Source organism: Podarcis muralis, chromosome 9, assembly GCF_964188315.1.
Source record: "Podarcis muralis chromosome 9, rPodMur119.hap1.1, whole genome shotgun sequence".
Lineage (NCBI taxonomy): Eukaryota > Metazoa > Chordata > Lepidosauria > Squamata > Lacertidae > Podarcis > Podarcis muralis.
Window position 1 is genome coordinate 36,412,406 of NC_135663.1, and position 20,108 is coordinate 36,432,513.

At 40.4% G+C, this 20,108-nt stretch overlaps 1 protein-coding gene across 5 annotated transcripts in view; it reads right to left on the reverse strand.

The window, feature by feature from the left end:
* INPP4B (inositol polyphosphate-4-phosphatase type II B) overlaps nt 1–20,108 on the reverse strand; it is a 257,958-nt gene that overhangs the window by 144,482 nt on the left and 93,368 nt on the right. For all 5 annotated transcript variants that reach the window (XM_077934060.1, XM_077934057.1, XM_077934058.1 and 2 more), the window contains one exon: nt 2,629–2,713. In XM_077934060.1, the coding sequence (XP_077790186.1) occupies nt 2,629–2,713 (85 nt within the window). The remainder of the gene's footprint in view (nt 1–2,628; nt 2,714–20,108) is intronic.

A 20,108-nucleotide genomic window follows, 5' to 3' on the forward strand; every position in this document is an offset into this window, starting at 1 on the left:
AGTGATGAAATCATCTCTTGCTTACTGATTATGCAGCGCTAGCGATCACTTGAAAGTCAAACTTTCAGTCACCGATAAAGATTTAATTATTTTTATTATCTTTTGTTATCCTGTTTTTTTAAATAATTGCATTCATATCCCACTTTTGTCATTGCAACTTTTATATTGATATTTCAGATTAAAATCGTCATCGCCATTATATATACACAAAGTATCTTTGGGATAGGAAAGTAATATAATCACACCACATATTTCTAAAAATTATGTCAGAGAATGTTTGCTTTCACTAGGCACCCCATACACTAAGATCCTCAGAGATCCTGCTCTACATCTTTTATTTATTACAAGGGCAATGGAACAGAGGGAGATGAGTGTTTTGAGTATGGATCACTGTATTCAAGAAATTCAACACACAGGCATATTTGTGTGTTCAGGAAAGATGAAAACACCGTCCACTTGGATTCCCAATATTTTTAAAAGTTGTTTATATTTATATTAATAAAATGAGAGCAAAATGGTAATGATTTACATTTAAGTTTAATGTACCACACCACTATAAAGCAAATGAAGTGCTGTTTTTAAGCCTCTTATATTTCAAGAGAATCTGCTGTCTCTTCTTGGTTGGAGACAGAACTGCCTTTATATACAAAAGTCCTCTGATGACAGGTTGATCTGCTTATAATATGTTTAGAGTAGCTTCTTCATTAAACATGTTCATCTCTGTACCCTGTTACGCATTATTTTTACTTCTACAATTATATTTAATAAACTAGATTGGACGTGTCCTATACTGCTGGAACAGTGAATCAGAGTATTCACTGAGTGAATCACTGCAATCCCATTTTTTAAATTATTATAATTCATTAAATTTGTATACTGCACTTCATCCGAACATCTCAGGGCAGTCCACAGCATAAAATATGGAAGAAAACCACAAAGTACCTAATAAAAACAAGAACAAGAACAAAGCAAACCAATAACCCCCCTCCCACAAACACATTTAAAAGAACATACTGTTAATCAGCCCAAGGCCTAGCTGAAGAGAAACGTTTTCATCTGGCCCCTAAAAATGTATAATGAAAGTGCCAAACAAAACTCGCTGGGGAAACCATTCCACAAAGAGGGAGCCACTGCAGAAAAGGCTCGTTTTTTTATTGCCACCCTCTCATGGAGGAGGAACACAAGGACTTAGATGGTCACAGAGTCTGGGTCGGTTTATATGGGCAGAGATGGTCCTTAAGGTATTGTGGTCCTGAGCCATTTAAGGCTTCATAGGTCAGAACTAGCACTTTAAATTGGGCCTGAAAAATAATTGGCAGCCACTGCAGTTGGGCTAGCATTGGTGGAATATGCTCAAACCATCTTAACCCGGTGAACAACCTGGCTGCTGAATTCTGCACCAGCTGAAGTTTCCAAACCGTCTTTAGAGGTAGCCCTATGTATAACGTATTGAAGTAATCAAACCTAGAGGTGACCAGAGCATAGACAACAGAAGATGAGCTATCTTTGTCCAGATAGGGGCACAGCTGGGCCACCAGTCCAAGCTGATGGAAGGCACTCCGCACCACTAAGGCCAACTGGCAGCAAAGGATACAGGAGTTACCCCCAAGCTATGTACCCACTATTTCAGAGTGAGTGTAACCCCATTAAGTGCAGGCAACCTCCCATTCATCCAGTCTAGGGAACCTCCCACTAACAGTGCCTCGGTCTTAGGTGGAGTGAGCTTCAGTTTGTTGGCTCTCACCAAGTCCATTATTACAGAGGCAAGACACATCCACTGAAGATGTAAAGGAGAAGTAGAGCTGTGTGTCTTCAACATATTGCTGACAATGTATTCCCAAACTCTGGATAACCCCACTCAGCGGTTGCAAGTAGATGTTAAACAGTGTAGGTGTTATGTACTGAAGTTCTCACCCTGGGTCAGCAGGGGGATACTGTAGATAGTTCAGGTCCACATATGCAAATAAGGGATCGAAAGTGACGTTCAGTGATTGGATAGTTACAGAAAATGGTTACTGTTGCGTTCTAGTGGAGCTCTTTATAAGCAGGCTGGCTGAACCCTTCAGTTCAGTTCTGGCTTGTGAATAAACAAGAGCTGTTTGAAGAATTGCTGTGTCGTCTGATGTGTTCACCCACAACTTAACAGTAGGGGCTAAAATTGTGTCCTGAGGAACCCAACACTGAAGGCTCCATGCGGTTCAAGTAAGACCAGAACCACCACAAAGTGGTGCAACCACCCTGCCCCAACTCAGACAGCCCCTCCAGGAGGATACCATGGTCAATGGTATTGAAAGCTGCTAAAAAGCCAAGGAAAATTAACAAGGACTCATTTCCCATGTCTCTCTCCCATCAGAGGTCATCATACAGGGTGATTGAAGCAGTTTCTGTGCCCAAATCAGGCTAAAATCCTGATTCAAATGGATCTAGAAAATCAGTTTCCTTTTTTAGCTGTTCCTTTTGCTGAGCAGTAGGGCACTTTGAGGGTTTTTTCTACAACCAAGCAGGACATAAATTATATTACATACGTACATACATACATACATATTGTGTAACATATTTAAAGAAAAATATTAACCGCCTGGAAATACCCCAAAAGAAGAGAGAGAAATTATTATGCATCATACTTACTGAGCACTACTGAAACATCTGCTTTATTCCTGAATTCCACAACACAGCACCGCTCCAGGATTACTAACTCGGCAGCTTCACAACACTGTAAAGGGAACAAAAGAAAAGCAAGAGTTTTACTCAGATTCATCCAATAATATGGCAATTCAGGCTACAAGAAAGGGAAGAAGAAAGTATTACAGACACCACCAGTTCTGCAAAGAAGCCAGGGCCCTCTCTCCATCAACCGGGGGTGGGGATGGGGCGATACTAAGCCACTTCACTGGCACTAGTGACTTTTGGTTCCTCCTCTTCTCAAACTGTTTCCTCCAGCCAACCACTTGTAGCAAAGAACTGCAACCCGAGTTTGCTTATTTCCTTCTCTCTCCCAACTCCCTTTCCTTTTTGGTGTTATCTTTTTAAAATTGTAAGCTTGAGGGAAAACACTGTCCTGTTCTTATTGATCTGCAAGGCACTCCGGGGGCTGTTTTGGCTGAAGAGCTGTGTAAAAATTCTTTAAACATTTACTCACTGATAATAGAGTTTACTTTCTAATAATAAGCAGCTTTTAATTTTTGATAAGGGACGCGGGTGGTGCTGTGGGTGAAATCACAGAGCCTAGGGCTTGCCGATCTGAAGGTCGGTGGTTCAAATCCCTGTGACGGGGTGAGCTCCCGTTGCTCGGTCCCTGCTCCTGCCCACCTAGCAGTTCGAAAGCACGTCAAAGTGCAAGTAGATAAATAGGTACCGCTCTGGCAGGAAGGGAAATGGCGTTTCTGTGCGCTGCTCTGGTTCGCCAGAAGCAGCTTAGTCATACTGGCCACATGACCCGGAAGCTGTACGCCAGCTCCCTTGGCCAATAAAGCGAGATGAGTGCCGCAACCCCAGAGTCGGTCATGACTGGACCTAATGGTCAGGGGTCCCCTTACCCCTTACCTTAATTTTTGATAGCCAGTGTTGTACATTCCTTTGTATTGCTTCAAACAACTCACTCCTAGACATACCTGTACTATGCACGTAAAAAAGCTTGAAAAGCCTCAGTTGTTATCATCCCCTATGGCTGGATCCAAACTAAATCAGCTGAAATCCATGTGAAAAATTAGCCTTGGCTTAAGTGCCATTAAAATTGAAGGGAGCGAAGTCCAACTGTCTTACAGTACAATCCTATGCATGTTTATTAGAAGCATGCCCCAATGGGTTTGTAAGGACCCACCATTCAATTAGGATAAATAATTTTACTGTAATGCCTAGATACAACCCAGGATCTTTTTTCTGGTAGTAGTGTTTTACCTTTGTGGATGCAATGGTAAGACTGTGAAAGTCTTTCTTGTTTCAGTGTGTTATGTAAGACAAAAAAATACCCTTCATAATCATGATTTCATAAATGCAATCTATACCAATGAGAGAATTCACAGCCACCAGACTGTTTTGTACTTCTGTATCATTAACTCTCTGTCTCAATTAGGCTCTGTTGGATAACTTGAGGGAGTTAAAATGATGAATTGAAAATCATGAGACTTTGTACAATGCAGTGGAAAAAATACAGTGGGAAAATAGCTTGAAAGAAGTTCTGAACAGAAGAGCAGGGGTGACCTTTCATTGCTCATGGACTGCAGCTTGAGCAGAATGGAGGCAACTTCCAAAAGAGACATAAAAATTGCCCTTTCTTAGCAGAAAGGCAAGAATCTTGGCTGACATGTCAAGGAGCATCTTCAAAATGAATTTATAACTATTTACAGTTTTAAGATGCATGTTTATCTTCACAAATAAGTTTCAAAACATAGCTGAAGTGGCTAAGTCAGACTGTCTCAGCCTGGGCTCCCAGATTGCATGCTGGCTGGGGCTGATGGGAATTGTAGTCCAAAACATCTGGAGGGTGCTAGGTTGCCAAAGGCTGGGCTAAGCCATGAGATTCTTCAGGCCAGAGCAATCAATTAACTAACTAACTAACTAACTAACTAACTAACTAACTAGTAAAAGCTCAACTATTAATACATTGTTCTTAGTACAACTTGACTAGCTTTTATCCTTTTATCATATTTCTTAGAACCTCAACATTAAAGTGAATATTAGAACATTAGAACATAGAACATTGTCAAGCAACGAGAAATCAATGTGCCTTGGAAATTTAGAAACTAAAAAAAAACCCCACAATTATAATTTATTGCAATCTATATTCCACAGAAGGGTTTATCATATCAGCACATGAAATGGTGAAACAAAACACACAGCAGCACCTCAAAAGAATGACTTAATTTCTCTCTCTTTTTATTCTGTGCAACATGAGGATATTAATAGTTACAGATGCCCTATATATCTTGGAACTGAAAAATATATTACTAATCAATAAGTGTGCTGCAGCTGAACACCTCCTGCAGAGATATTTTGGCCCCTGAGGCGAACCACAAAATGCACCGCGCCCCAGGGCAAGGATGAAGATCTACATCCGGAACAAGTAGAGGGAATAAAGTTCTACATCAGAATCCGTTGTCCCTGTGGACCCTGCTGCCTGAGTCGTTCACTTCACCTTGCCTCATGGGTGGGCCAGTCCTGCTGACTGCCACAAAGGACCCCACTTTCCAATCCTGCCATTTTCCTTAAGCTAGAGTTCTAGCTTTCAGTTTACATAGCTGCTTCCTCTTCCTCCTCCTTTCACATACTGGCATTAATGGTTAAGCTTATAGACACTATTTTACTTTTCAAAGATACTCATCTGCAGCTTAAAAAACAAACAAACCCTCTGCATTGCTGAGGCACACAAAGCACTTCATGGATCTCTGCTTCCATTCATGCCTGCCTTGGTAAGATCTTGCCCTGCTGTGCAGAAGACCAAAATCCCTCTGGGGCAGCCTCCCTCCACTTCAGCTCATTATTTGGGATTCATACAAAGCTTTTGCACACCTCTATTATATGACCTTATCTGCACCGGCATTTGGAAGTCAGATTTAAGCTTCTACTGGGAAAATGCTTAGGTTTTAGTTTATTTGCTTGGTTCTTAAAAAATATGTGTTTATACTTGTTTCCCACCCCAGGCTTCTGGAAGGAGCAAACCACAAATCCAAAAGTATAAAAAAAGACATATTGATTCAGAAAGCACATCTTTCCACCAAGCAATCCTAAAACTCTTCCCAAGACATTTTGTACTGGCCAGTTAGTTTATGATTAATATCACCTTAGCTTTTGGGCAACCTCAGGTTCTCTTCTTGCAATACAAATATCCTCTCTCCAACAGAAATAAGGGGAAGCTAGCAAGGGCATTAAATATGGCCAAAGAGAACTGAAATGTCAGAATTCTTTCCTTATTCCTGTTCATCTGCCTTGATGTGCCACAGGAAAAAAAAATGTTCTGAAGTGAAAAGGTAGCATTGTCTCCAGAGGCTTTGATAGATGGTTTTGATGTCATTATGGGAAAACTCTACCCAGAGCTGCTTCAGATGCCTATACAGCTTACATCCAAAGCGAGATTCTTTAATATTTTTTTCTCATAATAGATGAACAGCTCCTTCTATACAGTACAGAATGTGTTTTTTGAAGAAAAACAACCTAAATGTACATCCACATTTCTACATATTTTACAAATAACAATTTTCAGGAAGAGCTGTACACATCTGAACGAGATCTGCGGAGACATGGCACTAATTGATACACCAGGGAAGCAAACTTACACAGCAGGCAGAGCCAAAGAACATTAGTTAAATTAATCACACCAGAAGCATAAGCACATCTCTTTCCCATTCACATGGGCATCTTAAAATGTTATCCCATTTAGAACAGTATTAGAAATATGCAGGGCACCTTACTGAAGGAAATAAGAGCCAATTCTTCAGTTTGTGAATTTTCAAACATGCAAGCAACTCCTTTATTCCACAAGGTGTGCTGAATGCTAAATCTAAATCTGATCGCATAGATGTGGCTGCAGCAGGGGGAAATGCAGATGTGCTTTTGTCTGGATCCCTCTTCAGACAGCGCCACTCATAGCTTCACTGAACGCCAGAGCAAGAAGAAGGAAATGCACTAGCCACAGATACAGCCCTGAAACTTGTGCACCTTTTTGGCCACGGACCTGACATCTGCTTGTTCAACTGAACTCCTGGGAAGAACACTCACATGTGATCAGGATCCCTGCATTAGATGTGGCCAAAAGGTTCCACAAATGTCAGGGGAATGGCTAACTAGTACATCCCTATCGCAGTCACATGTTCAATGAACATGTTCTTGTTATTATGGGTGGTATCAGAGCAGGTCCATTATGCCCGAGTATGACTTACAGCACAATCCTAAACAGGCCTATTTCGAAGTAACTCCTGCTGTATTCAACAAGTGAAGCTGAATGTTGGAAGATACAGGACAAAAACAAATACTACTTCATACAGTGCATAAACTATATAATTTTCTCCCCAAAGCAGCAGTGATGACCACAAACTTGCATGGTTTTAAAAGAGGATTAGTCAAATTCTTGGAGAATAAAGCTTTCCATGGCTGCTATCCCTAATGGGATAGTTGGGACACGTGTGGCGCTGTGGGTTAAACCACAGAGCCTAGGACTTGCCGATGAGAAGGTCGACGGTTTTAATCCCCACGACGGGGTGAGCTCCCGTTGCTCGGTCCCTGCTCCTGCCCACCTAGCAGTTCAAAAGCACGTCAAAGTGCAAGTAGATCAATAGGTACCGCTCTGGTGGAAAGGTAAATGGCATTTCTGTGCGCTGCTCTGGTTCGCCAGAAGCGACTTAGTCATGCTGGCCACATGACCTGGAAGCTGTACGCCGGCTCCCTTGGCCAATAAAACAAGATGAACGCCGCAACCCCAGAGTCGGCCACGACTGGACCTAATGGTCAGGGGTCCCTTTACCTTTACCTTTATCCCTAATGGTGATGTTCAACCCCCATTTGCCAGAGGCAGCAATGCTAATGAATGCCAGTTGCTAGAAACCACAGGAGGGGAGGGTGCTGTTGTGCCCAGGTCCTGCTTGCAGGACTTCCCACGGGCATCTGGTTGAGCACAGAGAACAGGATGCTGGACTAGATTTGCCACTGCCCTGATTCAGCACACTTTTACGTTCTTATGTTATGTTTAAGTCAGCTTACAACTTAATCAGATATCACTCTAATTTCCATGCCAAACATCCGAGTGGCTAACTTGCAGATGTTGTTTCCATCAGCCCCAACTAGCATAGCCAATAATCAGAGATTATGGGAGTTGTGGTTCAACAATAGCTAGAGGGGTTAACTCAAATACCAACTGGTGTAAAAGGAAAGACAAATACTCACATGAATATATCACAGGGTATATCAGCAAATAGGTTTTAATAACGACCTATTTCAAGAAGTAGATGCTGGGTTTTGTTTTGTGGGAGTGGGGTAGTAGACTGAAAATACAGTGAGTTTTCAACTCCCAGTGCTCAGTTGAAATCAATTTTTACATTAGTTGTGGCAATCTGAAGATTCTCTACTATCTGATCACTTTTCAATTACCTTGCTGAAATGAGATAATCTTCTCCCTCCAGGAGCCTGGACAAATGTCCACATTTCGCAACAGACAGCAGATAACTGACACCTTATTGGCAATCTCAGTGTGGAAAGTCAAAAATTAAATAAGATTCAACAATGCACTTGTAGTTGCAAGACATAGGAAGAACTTTGTTCAAGTCGAGGCACATGGGAATTTCTTGATAGGAAAAAGCTGGTAAAGTTTCAAAGGCTATCACTCCCAGTAGTTAAAAATGCACCTCCTTGTTTTCCATTGATAGTGCCAAGCCCCATAAGCTCTTTTACCTGAGCTCTCTCAGTTTCTATGGTTTTCCCCCACTGGGATGCAGACTGATGGTGGAAAATATGGATTTCAGAAGATGTAGCATAAGTTCTCATGTGCTTGCTTCACTATGACCACAACTTGAAACTACATCTCTAGGCCTCTGCAAAACAGCTACGCAGCTACACAGCTGATGTGGGTTGAGTTGTCATGAGTGCTCACTGTGCAGCAAGCAAGAAAAAAGCAGATGGCATGAGTACAGCGCTCATTGCTACTACTAGCAGTGTGGTCATGTGAGCCAAACCTAATTTTCCATACACTCAGTTTAATGCCTTATCCCTGTGGTATGGGACACCACCCACCAGATCATACCACTTGTTACCTGGTGTACTGCTTTTCACAGTCCATCCTGCTGATTCCTCTGAAGTCCCTTCCCTGATTTTTCTTTATTTCCCTTTTCTCTTTCTAGATTGCAATTCCCACATCTTTCTCTCCCAAAATACAACTGCATCAACTATTCCTGAGATTAGGGATATTCCGCATGCAGCTACCACTAAAATATTTTGGGGGATTTAAATTATAACATTGATGACACAGGAGTTTGATGTAGCTCTGATTACACAATCCCTAAAGAGGAAATACGGTAGATGCCATGGGTGACCATCACCATTTAATAGTCTGGGAAGTGGAGAAGGAAGCCTGTGGCAAATTTCCAGCTGAGGAAGAGCTGAACAGTTCAGAGAGGAATATGGGAAGAGCGAAGGGGAAAGGTAAAAGTGATAGAATATGTGTTAGACAGAATATGAAAAATATGTCCCAGATATTGACTGAAGGTATTTGTGGCCAACACTGGTCTAGATGGGTTCAATGCCTGGATAACTGACCACATGGGAACGGCATGTGCCCCACTCTGGGTTCCGTGGTAGGGCAGGAGGGGGGGAAGCAAGGCAAAAATGAAAGAAAATAAATAAAAAGGGTTAAATTGGTCTCATTGCCCAAGGTTCTGTTTGGCTAAAGTGGAATGCAGTTTCCACATCTTGGCGAACCAAACAGATAAAAGTTTATACAACTTTGCAGAAGTCAAAAGATATGAAAAGGCTCTCTATTACTTTACAGAGATGCATGTATGATGACTTAAGCTCATTTGCCTTTGGTTACCCTAGTGTAAAAGTTTTCAAATGGTATTAAACAGTATTTTGAGAATACATGCATGCCAAGAAAATGTAGCAAAAATGCCTCTATGTATCTGAAGGATTCTGGGATGTGTGTTGAATTCATGTGGGCACAGTAAACCTTCACCCCATAAGTACTGTAAATGCACCCTAGAAAACATCTAGCAATTCCTATGTCTGCTTTCAGGGCAGTTCCCCATTAGTAAACTCATCCCTCAGCTTCCTGAATTTCCCAGATGTAAGCTGACAGCAAGCACTATTCTAATTTCAGATCAGATAAAATAATTTAATTAATTCAGAGACACAACAAACCACAGCAATACCACTATCTCAAGAACAAACACTTATTCTCTGAATGATATATTGTTTCACAGATAAGAGCCTGTTGTAATTAATACACTATTCCACTATTCCACTGACAACATTATGCTAGTAGCTTGGATTTACTCTGTAAACTACAGTATAGCACGCAATACAACTTAAGAAAAAGCTGGTACTTCCACTTACTTATATAGACCATTGTCAGTAGAGATCAATCATGTTAATGTGCAAACATTATATTAATTCATGGACTAATTCATCTTAATGCATCATGCATATGCATAGCTAAAAAGGAAAAATTAAACTAATCAATCTGGGGCTTGTAAATCAATAGATTTATTTACAAGGTTACATACATTTTCCTGATAGAGCTCCTAACAATAGCCTGCATAGGGTTCTCTTTGTCTAAGGCAACTTTATCCAATCTGATGCCTTCTGTATGTTTCAGACCACAACTCCTATAATCATCAGCCAGTATGTCAATGTTTAGGAATGCTGAGGTTTGTAGTCTGGGGAAGACTAGTCTATGAGAAAAAAAATGAAAGGGGGGGGGGGAGGAGCTGTGCTGCACTTACGAGGAAAGTGCATAGTTAATTCAACTGTGCCAGAAAACAACATACACAGATTGTACAGAACGCAAAGCTGTCACTCAGATTCAGTGGCTTATCTGAAGACAATTACTTGCATCTCAAATGCAAATTGATATCATCCTGAAGTTTGTGTAATGTGTTAGTGCCTCTCTCTCTCTCTCTCTCTCTCTCTCTCTCTCTCACACACACACACACACACACACACACACACACACTTAATAGTTTAATTAAGATGTCCCCTTAAAATGCTGTTTTCTATACCTTTTGCACTGTTCAACTTAGCAGCTTTTCCATTTAATTATAAATGGCTGCTGTATTTGAAGTAAGGGACTTATGCGACTTATCAGTTTGAAAAATGATGTGGAAGAGAAGAAACAAACTGTAGTAAGAAGGGTGGTCTGTGGTTACAGCAGGTCCAGGGGAGATGTGTGATCAGGCTGCTTCACATTATTCAGAACGGATGTGGGTTGCCTGCAGTTTTAATGTTCAGGAACAGCTGTCCTAAATATTGGTACACAGAAGAACAGTATTTTAGTAACACCCAGTAGGGAATTCCACCCTGCTGATTTCAATTAGCTCTCTTTCAAATCTGGAGATACTTACTTTCCATGGGTAAAGTTCCCCAGTCGGGGCAGTGATAATTGCAGTTATTTCTAGAGGTCTGCCAACCAGCTACAAACAATGAATTTCTTATTCAAACTTAGTAAGAGAAGGATACTATAGTTTTGCTGGTGCCAATTTTGGATTTGTCAAGTCTTCTAAATTCCACTAATGAAACTAGCTTTTTTGCCCTTACCTCCATTTTCAACAATCCAGCCAAAGTTTGCTTCCTTTGATTTCATTATGGGTTTTACATTTTGGGTGGTGATGGCACCAAAAACCTGCACAGTAAATGCTTGTTTTCATTTCTCTGCACTGCTCATATCAAGAGGGAGAGTTTGAGACTAAGAATGGAAGTTCCCCAAGAGTTCTCCTCCCCCAGTCAGTCACTTGCCATAGACATCATCCTAATACCTCAGACAAAAATAAACTAGCTAGAACTTTTATGAGTACATAGCATTAGAAGTGGCTCCAGCTGTCAGTGCTTGTTCAGATGAATGGTTTAGTTCTTTCCTATAATGGGTCACAAGCACACAAAGATAAACAAGCATCCCTCTTACAAATGAATCACTTGGTGCCAACCCTGATTTACTTTCATTAGCAGGCATAAAAAGGTAACACAACTCACTTGACAGATGTGTTTTAAATTACCATTGTTGACTTTATTGTTGCAACTATTTAACAGACCCAAACAGAAGCATAAATTATCAAGCTGACCACAGATAAGATGTAGGCATAAACATTACAACTGGCTCCATGATCCTAAACACTTGTAATATAATATCATGGTTTGGATAACTTTATAGCCCCATAAGAGTGTTATGATCTCATACAGCCACCAACTGAAAATATTGTAAAAGACTCGTGAGCCAACAGCTGTTCTGCATGCATCCAGCATCTTTGCTACATTTTAGTACAAAATGTTTTTTATATATACCACAATGCCAACTTCTTTTTAATATTCAATATTAAAAAACAGAAAGGGCAATACATAAACTAAGTATCTTTCAACAAAAGAGGGCATTGTATTATTAATTAAGTACTGTAGTTATTTTATAACAATGAGAAATAAATATATGGTTGAATCTTATATTGGTAATTGGTATTCCAAATACAGATTGATAGTTCATTTTTCTATAAATTTCCTGGCTTAAAGATTAGAGGAACATCTAGTAAAATATGCTAATTTAATGGAGAGAGAATGCCCCCAGTTTTTTCATTCCCAGTTTATGTTTTTTTGGAGCTCATTTGGGCTTCCAGTGAAATGCAGTGCATATCCTTGTCACTGTTAATAAATTTACTGCTAATTGCCATAAGACTAGAACTTACTTCTACAAATGCTTATGCCATAATAAATTTGTTAGGATCTAAGGTCTTCTGCTTTTGATACAATACACTAGCACCCCTTTGGAAGTATTAAATTTAGAACTACCTATTAGTTCACTTCTCTTTTGTGTCCCACATATTTTTGCAAAAGATGTTTATAAGCAAGATTGTCCAGCTTTAACTAGTTTTTCCCTCCTTTATTTTAGCTGCTATTCAAAATGCAGTCACAGACTTAGTCCCAAAACATTTTAATACAACAAATGATCAGCAATTCTGCAACTATATGGGACTTCTATTCAAGAGACTTGAAACAACCAAACAGAAAGATCTGTGTTCACATTTATTTAATTAATTAATTTTAATCATTGATGGTTTCTTGCTTCAACCATAAATGTCATTGTTCCATTCAGTTTTCAAGCAAGACTGCATTTGGTGCTATCAGAAAGAATGAAGAGTTACAGAAAGAGGACCTAATTTATGGCCTAATTTATTTGCTTTAAGACCGTATTTATTTTGCTGAGCTAATCATTTCATGTGATACTCAATATAGAAAAATCTTGTAGTTCTGTTAAATATTGAAACAGCCACTTAAATAATATACAAAAGTTTTGCTTTTCTACTTCTCCTCCAGAGCAAGAGAGAATAAAACTTGCTCCATTTTCCATGTAACAGCCCTTTAGATATTTGAAGATCGCTATATTTCATCTCAGTCTCCTCTTTTCCAAGCTAAACTTACCCAACTCCCTCAACTTTTCCTCATAAGGCTTGGTTTCCAAACCCTTGACAATCTTGGTCCCCCTCTTCTGCACACGTTCCAGCTTGTCAATATCCTTTTTAAATGGTAGTGCCCAGAACTGGACACAGTACTCCAGGTGTAGTCTGACCAAGGCAGAATAGAGCAGTACTATGACTCCCATTGATCTGGACACTAGACCTCTGTTGATGCATTACCTTTTTTAAAATTTTAGCTTTTTTCCCTTTCCTTTTTTTTTTTTGCTGCTGCTGCTGCATCATCACACTGTTGATTCGTGTTAAGCTTGTGGTCTACTAAGACCCCAAGATCCTTTTCACATGTGCTACTGGCAAGCCAGGTGTCCCTCATATTATATTTGTGCCACTGGTTCTTCCTGTCAAAGTGTAGAACCTTACATTTATCCCTATTGAAATTCATACACTACATTCACAACATTTCCCTGATCTGTCAAGCATGTAACTCTATCAAAGAAAGAAATGAGATTCGTCTGGCATGACTTGTTTTTGAGAAATCCATATTGGGTCTTGGTAATCACAGTATCCTTTTCTAAGTGCTCACAGACTGACTGCTTAATTATCTGTTCTAGAACCTTTCCTGGTATGGATGTCAATCTCACCAGTTGTAAGTTACCTGGTCTACTCTTTTCTTTTTGAAGTTAGGAAGAACATTTCCATGCCTCCAGTCCTCAGGGATCTCACCTGCTCTCCAAGAATTCTCAAAGACTAGTATAGACAGAGGCTTTGCTAGGTAGCTAGGTGTTCCCTCAACCACTCTTTTCCTATCTTGGGTTACAGCTCCCTCCTTTCATTGTCATAACAGAGTAATCACCAGGTTACGCACTGGTTTTCTTTGGAGTGAAAACAGAGGGGCAAAGTAGGCGCTGAACATATATTATATAGAGCAGGGGTGGCCAACTCCCAAGAGACTGCGAACTACTCACAGAGTTAACAACTGGCAGTGATCTACCCCCCTTTTTGGCATTTGGATCAAAGTTGTTGAGTTTTTTCAGGGAGGAGGTAAAATGCTGAGGGGAGTCACAGTTGTTCAGCTTCTTTGGGGGGGAGCCAATAATCTACCAGTGATCTACCACAGATGTCCAGTGATCTACTGGTAGATCACGATCTACCTGTTGGACATAACAGATATGGAGGAACAGAGTATAACTGTAGAAACAAGCTGGAAAGCAGTTTATGGGAGTAGAAAGCACAATATGGCACAGAATTGAGCATCAACACCTTCCTCAACGTGTATTGCACTGTCCAAGTCCCCTGCTGTGTCAAGAGACACAGAATCATTGGAAACTGGTTTATTAGAGCAAATAGAGCAACGTGAGCCTGGCCTCTTACAACCAGTCAGGGGCTGGCTCTGCCTGGTCCTTGGCACTGACTTTACCTAATGTTGGTCTCACAGATTTAGGTCAACAGAAGGAATGATCTCTTACTGAGATGTTCCACGGAATTCAATAGTAGCTTGTAAATATGAACTACTATGGGTTTTTGGTGGCCTAATATAAATTACCATCCAATTTGCAAGTCTTAGATAATGTTAATGAGAACATAAACTAGGACTCTCATTAAATGAGAACCATAGATTTTAGTGCCTCTTCACAAGAAAAAAAGGACTCAAAGGGATGGATCTACTGGGAAATTCATCACAGCCACCAGTTCTGCTACTTGTAGATGTCCTTGGTCTATAGCCAGGAGAACAATTAATCTTATTTGTAGGCTGATGTTCTGAAGTAAAAATTTCAAAAGGTATTGGGCATGTTTCCCAAAAGATTACATATATATTGTTTTAAAAATGTCACCATGTTGCTGCTTGTGCACATTTATGAAACTTATGCTGGGCAATATCTTTTCTATAACTGCTAAGTTGACCGTTTTGCTTTGAACATTATTACAGTATGATTTAGTGCCTTTTTATTCTAAACGTGGGTAAAAATGTGCCATCATTCTTTAAAGAAGATTTTTCTAAAGACTGTGTTCTCTATAAGTGTGCATGAAGGTCACTTTTTGTGGCAATTCCTAAATCTCTGCTAAAAGTGCGCACACACACACACACACACACACACACTTGAAACAGTTCATTATTCAGAGTCTTGAAGATTTAAGGAAAGAACACAGAAGACAAATAATGATTATACCATACCTGCCAATTGCTCCTTAAAAAAATGGGACACCCTGTTTTTTCGTGTGCGGTTGTGGTGGCTATTTGGGGTGCTACAGTTTCGTGCTGTGCTCTTGCATTTTTCAGGGCAAGAGCAAGGCATGGGTCATGTGATTCACCTGGAAGTGCATCCCAGAAGACGCATCAAACTTTAGATGGAAGGTAGGCCTACTCAAGTTTAACATAAAAAGCAACAAGAAGTTTCACATTGCAGGATTGATTTTGCTGCTTTTGCATTTGAGTACTGAATAGCAAGCTCCCCAGCATGGTTCAAAATTGGTTCAGCTTATCAGAATTCTTCACTTTGTGTGCCATAAAAACTCAGGATTTTGCTTATTTTTGCTTGAGAAAGCTCAGGAAGACCAAGACCAGGAGATGACACCCCAGCAGTCACTGTTCATCCTCCCTCCTAAAACCCATTCATGCAAGAGGGACAGTAGCATAGAATGGTTATGGAAGTGCTGTGGGGAGGGGTACTGCTTTCAGCCACTTGAAGATCTCTCCTTTAAAGCTTAGACTCTGCTGCCTTCTGAGCATGTACAGGTTATTGTCCAGGAATCTGCAAAAGGCATTACATGGGAGTGCCAACACTGAAACACTGACTCAGTGTATTATCCAAATCGAGACTCCTGGTTTAGCTTTCTTGGAAAAAACATGAGTTATAACCAAGTTTTGTCCTATGGGGTCAACCCATTTTTACTACTTTTCCAGAGACTTTGTGTATGGGTGGAATTCTCCATACAACATTTAAGAGGAAAGATAAACCAAGTAAGTCAGTAATGTGGATATCAACAATGTTTTTGACACACATTTTAAGTGGAAACAAGAACTATGTATGGATTATTAATGAATTAGACTATTAATTTAATGTAAGTATAAAACTTTTAAAGTGGTTCCATTTTAATTATCAACCAATAATCATTCTTTAGGAACAGTTTTACTATGCATATTTCTACCTTGCTTCACATTGATCTTATACAGAAGTGAGCTTTAAGATTCATACTCTACTGAACATTTTGTTCAGGATGAGTTTTTTTGGTTTAAAAAGAATGAAGAACAGATTTTTTAAAAAAATTAATCTCTTATCAGATGAAATTGCTGTAAAAGAAATGGCAGCACAAAAGCCAAACAAGTTCGCCATGATGCTACTAGGTAATTGCATTGTCAAGGACATATCCTTATTTATGATTTTCTTGCATAACCATTTTCATGATCTGTGTAAGCATTAGAAAACCATGCCATAGGCATGAAGTCCAAGTACTGTCATTCTCATACAGATCACAGTTTTTGTAAATACAGTGGTCTTCCATGATTATAGCTATTCCTACAGAAGGAAAACCTGACTTTCATAGAGGAGATAGTAAATTAGCAGATTCACAGCAGCTCATGACTGATTCATGACAGTATCCACATTCTGATCATGAAAACCTGAAACTTTCAAAGCCAACTACGAAATAAGGTGATTTTCATATAACACTTGAGTGTTAAAACTTCTAGTTTACAATCCAAGGCTTAACCCAGAGGTAGGCAGCTCAGTGTCTCTAGGAGTTGTTGGATTCTAGCTCTCTCCAGCTAGAAACCAGCATGGCTAATGGTCAATTATGACGGGGGTTGTAGTTCAACACTATCTAGAAGGCTTAGCCATTCTATTCTTAGCCCATTGTGAGGTCAGTCTTGCCAGGGACTGTAGTCATTGGCTATTACTACCCCATCTGTGAAGTGGCTAAAAAAAACTTAACCTACAACACATATTTGCATTCTTTATGCATGAGACTCTTGTAGTAAAAGAATTCAATACACCCTTGTATCATTCTTGTTTTGTTGCCACATAAACTTGGAATAACCAGCCTGTCTTGAACCAGAGACTGTGCTCTTCTCCATACAGATGCCCATACTACATTAAGAAAGCAAATTTGTCTCCCTGGATATACTAGCAGAGGAACCTTTGCTGCTTTATTCATTCTCTGTGGCTGTTTGTTTGTTTTCATTCTTGTTATTTATGCTTGACTTGTATTGTTTTTATAAAATGTTGGGTTACCAGTTGGGATCCCTGTTTTACCTAAAGATGCACAACAGGTGCCCTTGGGCTTTCAAACCTTCCTTCTCCATTTGTTCATACCTTGCCTATTCAAGCCCAGCTCATATCTGCATTTGCTATTTCCCAACCTCCTCCAGCTCTGGTTGGGTGCTACAGATCACATTGATACTGTCAAGACATTCCGCTATGCCTTTAATCAACTCTGCTCAACCGTTGCAGCCCAGTTCCATTCAAAAGCCTATTCTACTAATCCCCAATGCTGTTTAATACAGATGAAGTCACTGGGCATGGTAACTCGGAGATTTGGGGCCCAGCTTTTATGTATGGATCAGAAGAAGCTTGGACTATTTTGAACTGGTGCCTAGATGCAGTGGTGGGCTGGATAGGGGGCTGCAAACCAAGACTGAACCCTGCTAATATGGAGACTTTGTGGATGGGCAGTTGCCAGGTGGGAGAGTTGGGGCGTTCACCAGTTCTGGACAGGGCTGTACTCCCTTGGGAGTGCTCCTACATCCCTCTTTGTCACTAGAGGCTCAGGGAACCTCCATGGCAAGGATGGCCTATTATCAGCTTAAACTAACTCTGCCGTTTCCTGGACAACGTAGCTTGGACACTGTGATTCATGCATTGGCAACCTCACAATTGGACTACTGTAATGAGCTCCAGGTGAGGCTTCCCTTGAGATTGGTCTGGAAGTGGAAGCTGTTGCAGAATGCTATAGCCAGGTTGTTAAGTGGAGCACCTTGACAGGTACAAATTAAAATTGTGCTGAGGGAACTGCACTGACTGTTGATCAGCTACTGAGCCACATTCATGTTCTTGTAACATACAAAGCCCTGAACAACTTGGGACCAGGTTACATGAAAGCCCTTCTATCCCAGTATAGACCTGCAAGATCACTTCGATCGTATGAGGAAAATTTACTCATGCCACTGCACTCTACAGAATGTCATAGGCCAGAAGTCCCAAACAGGCTTTTCCTACTACTGCCCCTTAAGTATGGAATGCCCTTCCCTCTGCCATATATGAAGTAGCAACCACCAGTTGCTTCATCTGCCTTGTAAAGGCATTACTATATTATTATTATTATTATTATTATTATTATTATTATTATTATTATTATTATTGTCCAGGCTTTTTAGAGTGTTGGACTAGGGCCTGGGAGACCAGGGTTCAAATCCCCACTCAGCCATGAAACTCACTGGGTAACCTTGGGCCAATCACCATCTCTTAGCCTAACCTTCCTCACAGGATTATTGCGAGGATGAAATGGGGAGGAGCAGAACCATGTACACAACCTTGAGCTCCTTGGGGGGAAAGGTGGTATATAAATGTAATAAATAAATAAAATAAGGCCCTGGTTTTATCTGTATTAATTCCTGCTTTTCCTATGTTTTACATGCTTTTACATTAATGGTTTTAAGTTATATTTTTATTTTAATGATCTTCTACTGTTTGTATGTTGTTGATTGCTGACAGGTTTTTTCAAATGTTATTTATAATTTAAAAATAAAATAAAATACGAGGCAGCATTTCTCCCTAACACCAGCTGCTTAATGAAGACAGGAGCAAGGCCTTCACCTTTCTGCCCTGCTTAGGAACTTCCAAAGGCATTTGGCTTGAAGATGATGCTGGGCTAGATTCTAATAAACTACAAGACAGAAATGCTGTCTGCGCCCTAAGCAGCAAGTTACGCCTTTGACCCAGCAGCTGGAGCTGTAACATCCACTTTGCAAAAAAGGAAACTATTTTATTTGTTTAACAAAATTTATACACCATTGGACTGTAGTAAAACTTCTAAGCAATTTTAAGAAATGCTAAAACTATCAACATATCAGAAGATCAAACCTGTCCATTCTTAAGGAAATCAGCCCTGAGTGCTCACTGGAAGGACAGATCGTGAAGCTGAGGCTCCAATACTTTGGCCACCTCATGAGAAGAGAAGACTCCCTGGAAAAGACCCTGATGCTGGGAAAGATGGAGGGCACAAGGAGAAGGGGACGACAGAGGACAAGATGGTTGGACAGTGTTCTCGAAGCTACCAGCATGAGTTTGACCAACCTGCGGGAGGCAGTGGAAGACAGGAGTGCCTGGCATGCTCTGGTCCCTGGGGTCACGAGGAATCAGACATGACTAAATGACTAAACAACAACAACAACAACATCAACGTATCATTTATCACTTATAAATTAGCAAGAAACAGATGACTAGAAAAGACTATAGGTCGATTCTTGTCTCAAAGCATCAATCTCCTTCAATTACTATTCCAAGAATCATTCATTTCCTTCACATATGCCCCTCCTTCAGTTCTCTCCCAGTTTCTCCAAATTCCTTTCCAGCTCAATTATTCTCCCTTCCCTTGCCATCATTTAAATACCCCATCTTTTTATCTCACCTAAGCCAGCTTGGTTTTTCTTCAGCACAGCCTTGGCCTCCCACTCCACCACCCACTGCCTAGAGACGTTAAAGAGGAGGTGTTCAAGAAAGCAAATAAGCTATGCAACTTAAAATGGGGAGCTCATCTAATCAGCAGCAACCTGATCCACATCTTAACAGCTATACTGGCATCACTGCGGCACTCCAGCTTCTTCCACAGAGGCATACTGTGAGTAAACCCAGTGTAGTCTTCTTCATAGACTTTGCATACACTCCAACATTTTCCCAATGAAAAGAGGGACGTCCTAGTGCTTGGTTAGTTTTCTTTCAACTGAGATTAGCAACCATAAAATACAATCAATTAAATCTCAAGTCACTGTAGTAAGGTGCAGTCTCATAAGGGAAGTGA